This window comes from Odontesthes bonariensis, chromosome 6 (genome assembly GCF_027942865.1).
Source record: "Odontesthes bonariensis isolate fOdoBon6 chromosome 6, fOdoBon6.hap1, whole genome shotgun sequence".
In the NCBI taxonomy this organism is placed as follows: Eukaryota; Metazoa; Chordata; class Actinopteri; order Atheriniformes; family Atherinopsidae; genus Odontesthes; species Odontesthes bonariensis.
This window is the reverse complement of record NC_134511.1, coordinates 40,249,678-40,254,719: the sequence shown is the minus strand read 5'-3', so window position 1 is coordinate 40,254,719 and position 5,042 is coordinate 40,249,678. Positions and strand designations below refer to the sequence as shown.

The following is a 5,042-nucleotide window of genomic DNA, read 5'->3' as shown; positions in this document are numbered from 1 at the left end:
TGAATAAAAAATAAAAATAAAAAAAAGCTTACATTCTAATGTATTTCACACGTCTCCATAGCAGACTCGTATCTCGTCTTGTCATGCAATGTGTGCCATCATGGGACAGCCTTTTACAGTAAACCTTGTGAAGACGAGTGATCCCCGAGTGGTGAAAGAGAGCGTTAATCCCGCAGGAATTACACCTAAAAACTACCAAAAAGCTACTTGTGGCACTTAGTGAATGTGTGGTCAAACCAATATTACACGACTTTTTTGTGCAATTAAGTTCATAAAGAGAGAAGATTGGAAAAGGTTTATTCTCAACAGGTAAGTTGCTTGTTCAAAGCCACCATTAATGGCAGCTCTTACAGCGTTGCATTATTACAACAGGTACACCCCGACTTTAACAAAAAGCTCTGATCAAACAGGTTGAATTTAACAAAAATCTGCATCAAGCCAGATTTCCAAAAAGGTTCTTTAATAAATAGCTGCAATTTGACTGACTTTAAAAACATTGGTAGATTTGTGAGGCAAACACTAAGCACAAATGGACACCTGAAGAGCTACAACACCATTTCCCTCCCCCCACTGTAGCATAGGCTTAACATCTTTAGTTAGAACAAAAAGAACCAATTATTAGTCACAATGTAAACCCCTTAATATGTTGCACATGTATGAGCGCTGTGGGGAATTTTATTTTGATGGAATTGTGACAAAAAGAGGAAATCAGTATGAAATGTTTTCGACCGACTTTATATCATGTGATCCCACAAAATAGCAGGTAATAAAGAAGCACTGCCCCACAAACACACTCACAGATTGGGAGTGAACATTCCACACGAGCAAACACTAACGCAGACCTGGCAGTCTGTGGGGGGGCTTACACACACTTGGGGGCTATCGGCTCTCCCCTTGCCATTTTGTCTCTCCGTGGCTATGGTATGTGGTGACAGCTTTCAGGTTTTACGTTATCTAAGTGACAGCCACTGGAGGTCCTCTTGTGCTTCTCGGATCATACTGTCCATGCCGCAATGCCCGTCCATTTTGTTTTGTTTTTTCAATGTTCCCATTTGTGGCTGTCTTTGGTTAACGTGCTACTGTAGAAACAGTATACTAAAAGCCATGATGACACAGCAGCAAGCCACCCAGGGACTCTTCCGCTCACCTGGAGAAAAGAAGAAAAAAAGAAAGAAAGAAAGAAGTGAAACTCAACAGTATTTTTTTTCCCCACAACTTATCAGTGACACAGGGAAGTGTAATGATGTGAGAAAAAATAAAAAAAAAGGTGCGACTGTCAGCTCACCTATTCTGGCACATTTCCAGAAAATTCCAAGAAGCCTAAAAGATGAAACAGACAGGATATTGACAAGCAGGAACAGTTTCAATCATTTGTCAATGTCTTTTTTTTTCTTCTTCTTCGTTGCGTCAAAAGAAAACTAAGAGTGAAGTTACAACACAGTAACTACTAGACAGCCCTGTGTCACATTACAAGAAGTCTGTGATCCTCTTTTGACGAACCGAGGAAAAGTGTCTCCATGTAAGGAACACACACTGACAAGCGAGAGAAGGGGGGCAGGAGGACGTCTTATCTGAAGTGACAGCTGAGGCCAATGTGGCATTCCAGGGCTTCACTCTCCTGACAAGTCTGTGTGAGTGTGTGTCTGTAAGGCTGCATGTATAAAGGCAACTTTTTTCTTTTAAACATCTCTTACCGACCAGATGGTGTCAGCATCCTATAGTAAAGAGCTGGCTCAGAGGAACACCTGGATAGCAGTTTTATTTTCAGCAATTTATTCATTTATTTTGCACGGCCGTTTCTCTATAGAAAACATAAACTCTTCTGGAGAGGGTGTTCTCCCCGGATTCACTGTTATCTGTATAATCTGTGACCGCAAATCTAAACAAATAATGACTCAAGCCCTAGTCAACACATCAGTAGAGAGGGAAAAATATTAAATCATCCCATCTGTCACTGTCAGCCACTGTCTGGGAAAGATGTTCTCTCTTTGCCCAATGGTGTGTGTCAGTGAATGAGTGGCCTGTACCAGCTTTGTTGGAGAAGTGAATCATTGAGTTTGTACATCCAAGAATAATAAGCCTGGAAATTGGGCCCTCTGCTACTTTATTCAGCTCAGTGAAGTTCTTATAGGTAACTGTCTACAATTGCCAAAGTAAGCTACAAGAGGGTGTTTCAATGTACGCAGGGGCTCTTTTTGATCCAATTTAGCAAGATGACTGTATAAACCTTGGGGGAAAACACAAATAAACTTACTAACAATTAAAATAATGAAATGAAGAGCACACAAGCTTTTGGGCAAAACAAAAAACACTCATATTGTTGGGAAAAGCACCACTGTGTCACTTGAGGAAACTAAATGAGAGGGTCTTCACTGTGAGGGTGCAGTGTGCGTTTGTACCCGGTCTTGTTCTTGTCCAGCAGGCTGGGAGCCAGCGCTCTGAGGTAGGCACAGGTGCAGATCAGGAGGAGAATCACAGTCAGCAGTGACTGGAAGTTGAAAATGGCCGACTGTGAGATGGAAGAGAATAACATGTTTAGTACAAACATGGTTCATTCGGCTCAACAGTGTTGTGTCACAAAAATAAAAAACCCAAGTCCACCAACACACTACTCAGTGAGGTATGTTGTAGGACCAGCTGATCATCTGTGCAGCCCTGATTTCTACACTTTTGACTAAAGTCTGTTAGAGGCTGAAGACCAAACTGGGTTAAAGAAAGTATTTGTTTCCATACTTTCTCAAAACTGTCCTTTTTTTCCAATAATGTCTGTTTTATTGGGCATATTTTTTTAATACTCAGAATGTATCAATAAATATAAAACATGCTTAAAAACATTAAAGTAATCAATCAATCAAAAAAAAAAAAAAACTTACACAGTAGTTGAATCGCAGAAACATTTGCACTGACAGCCTCTGAACTTATTTTATACCCATCTGTTTTTAGTTACTGGTACTCTTCCAAAGCTGTTTTCAAGCTCTTTCCCAAAGTTTTACATTTGATTCAAGTCAGTAATCACTGTGTTTTCAACCTTTTCTTTTGTGGGTGCTGTTGTTGTTGTTGTCACGCTTAGACGTTTGCCTCAAATCTAGAAACAAATTTTCCAGAAATGTCTTCTAAAATGCAACAAAAACTTAAATCTGTAACCTTTAAATTTGTGTGAACCAAAACTAGCATTATATATATCAGTAACACAAAATTAAAAAAAAAAAAAATGCTGAGAGGTATATTTACCATTGTTTTATGTTACCCTTAATTTTTAATCATAGTTATAAATCACTTGGGAAGTGATGTTTGTTTTACAGAGCAATCTCAGTTGCTCAGCTGTCCTTGCCTGATTCCCCTCTGCATGATGTGACATACACTTTCAATAGGGCACAGATTGTGATTACAGGTAGGCCAGTTAGGGATTATTCTGTGTAAATGAAGCCACATAGTTGGAAGTCGTGCAAATTCATTTTCAAATTCAATATACACTTCTGCAATTGTTCCTCCACACATATGCAAGTTATCCAAACTGTCGGCACTGATGCACCTCCGTACCATCACTCGCTGGCTTTTGCACCTTTCACTGAAACCCTCGATGTTCTTTCTCATCTTAGGCATGCAGAAACCAACATAATTTTTTTTCCTGAAAGCAGCTGAGACTGGGCTACGAGCTATGCCTGCAGACTGAGCATTTACCGGAAGCACATTCCACACATTTCACAATTGTTGATTCTTCCAGAATTATTTTGCTGGTATATTCTATAAACGTCCAAATCGTTCATTGCCTCTTTCGCAGCTTTTCCCCTCTTTTGAGTGTGTTGCCAGCATCAAACTAATTTGTCAAAAAAATGTCTGTGTAAGACACTGAAAAAGGATTTCTTTATTAAGAAATAACTTAAACTAATCACCAATCAATCAGTTATCAGGAATGTGCCAAGTTACACGGGAATGTAGATTTGTTGGCAAACTACTTATACGAATGACTGTTTTCCTTGTAGTACTTAGGATACAACACTCAGATACAAGCCCTTCTCTGTTCCTGTAGTACAGCCATATGGTAATCTCACATGTTCATAAATTTCCTTTTAAACATTTGATCACCATCACAGGGCTTTCATGATTTTAACATTTATATGTCAGGACATTTAAGTGTACATTAAATGCATTAAAATGCATTGCACTTACTATGCAATTGTTGCCATCTTGATTATAATACACAATCATTTATCTTAATAGTACTAATTAAAGGCCCTTCTACGAAAATTCAGTGTTTGATCATAACGATCAAACAAGTGTAAGGAAATTAACAGATACATTACAGCAACTCAATAATTCTTCTGAACTTGGTTTGATAGCTTCAGCATGCAGCGATTATCACTCCCTGCCGTGTTTGTTTACAACTTGAATCAAATTAGAAACCGAACTTCTACTTATTGGTTAAATTCACAATTCTAGTTCAACAAAGTCTCCACGCACTGACACAATTAACTACTAGTTTATATATGTTTAGAAGAGGTCTTAATATTGCCAATACGCCTGACCCACATCCATCAATGCATGCTATGGTGCAGCTACGTGGCACACACCTAGAAAACATTACTGTGATCGCGTTGGTCATTTTCATCAGTCAGTACTACTTCTTAAGTCTATGTTGACAAATAACTCACACCGACCAAATACCACAACAACTGCGATGATATACATGTATCGTGTATTGATATTTGAGGACAAAGGCATGATAGTATAGCACGAGTTGCTAGACTTTTAGCTTATCTTAGCTAAGCAATATTAGCTTGGTAGTTGAGCATTAACTCCACGTCTACTTTCAACAAAATGCTAAAATCAGTTACCAAAACGGTGTATTGCCGACTCCGGTTCGTTACAGATTATATTTAAAAGTTGTTGCAAAGAGCAGACGTAACTGAAGGATGAAAACAAACTTACCATTTTCGATGGAAATCAAAGCCACATCACACTTCCTGCTCTCTGGAATTTACGTAACTAAACACGGCTGACGTTACGTTCCTACGTACTCCAATGTAAAATCGTGTGTGCTG

At 38.8% G+C, this 5,042-nt stretch overlaps 1 protein-coding gene across 1 annotated transcript; it reads right to left on the bottom strand.

The window, feature by feature from the left end:
• Positions 1 to 280: 280 nt before the first annotated feature.
• tmem167a (transmembrane protein 167A) lies at positions 281 to 5,032 on the bottom strand. Its single transcript, XM_075468786.1, has 4 exons — positions 4,930 to 5,032; positions 2,400 to 2,509; positions 1,286 to 1,320; positions 281 to 1,147 (listed from the first exon to the last, which is right to left on the bottom strand). Exons 1-4 carry the CDS (start codon positions 4,930 to 4,932, stop codon positions 1,077 to 1,079), a joined length of 219 nt encoding a protein of 72 aa, XP_075324901.1. The 5' UTR covers positions 4,933 to 5,032; the 3' UTR covers positions 281 to 1,076.
• Positions 5,033 to 5,042: the final 10 nt, after the last annotated feature.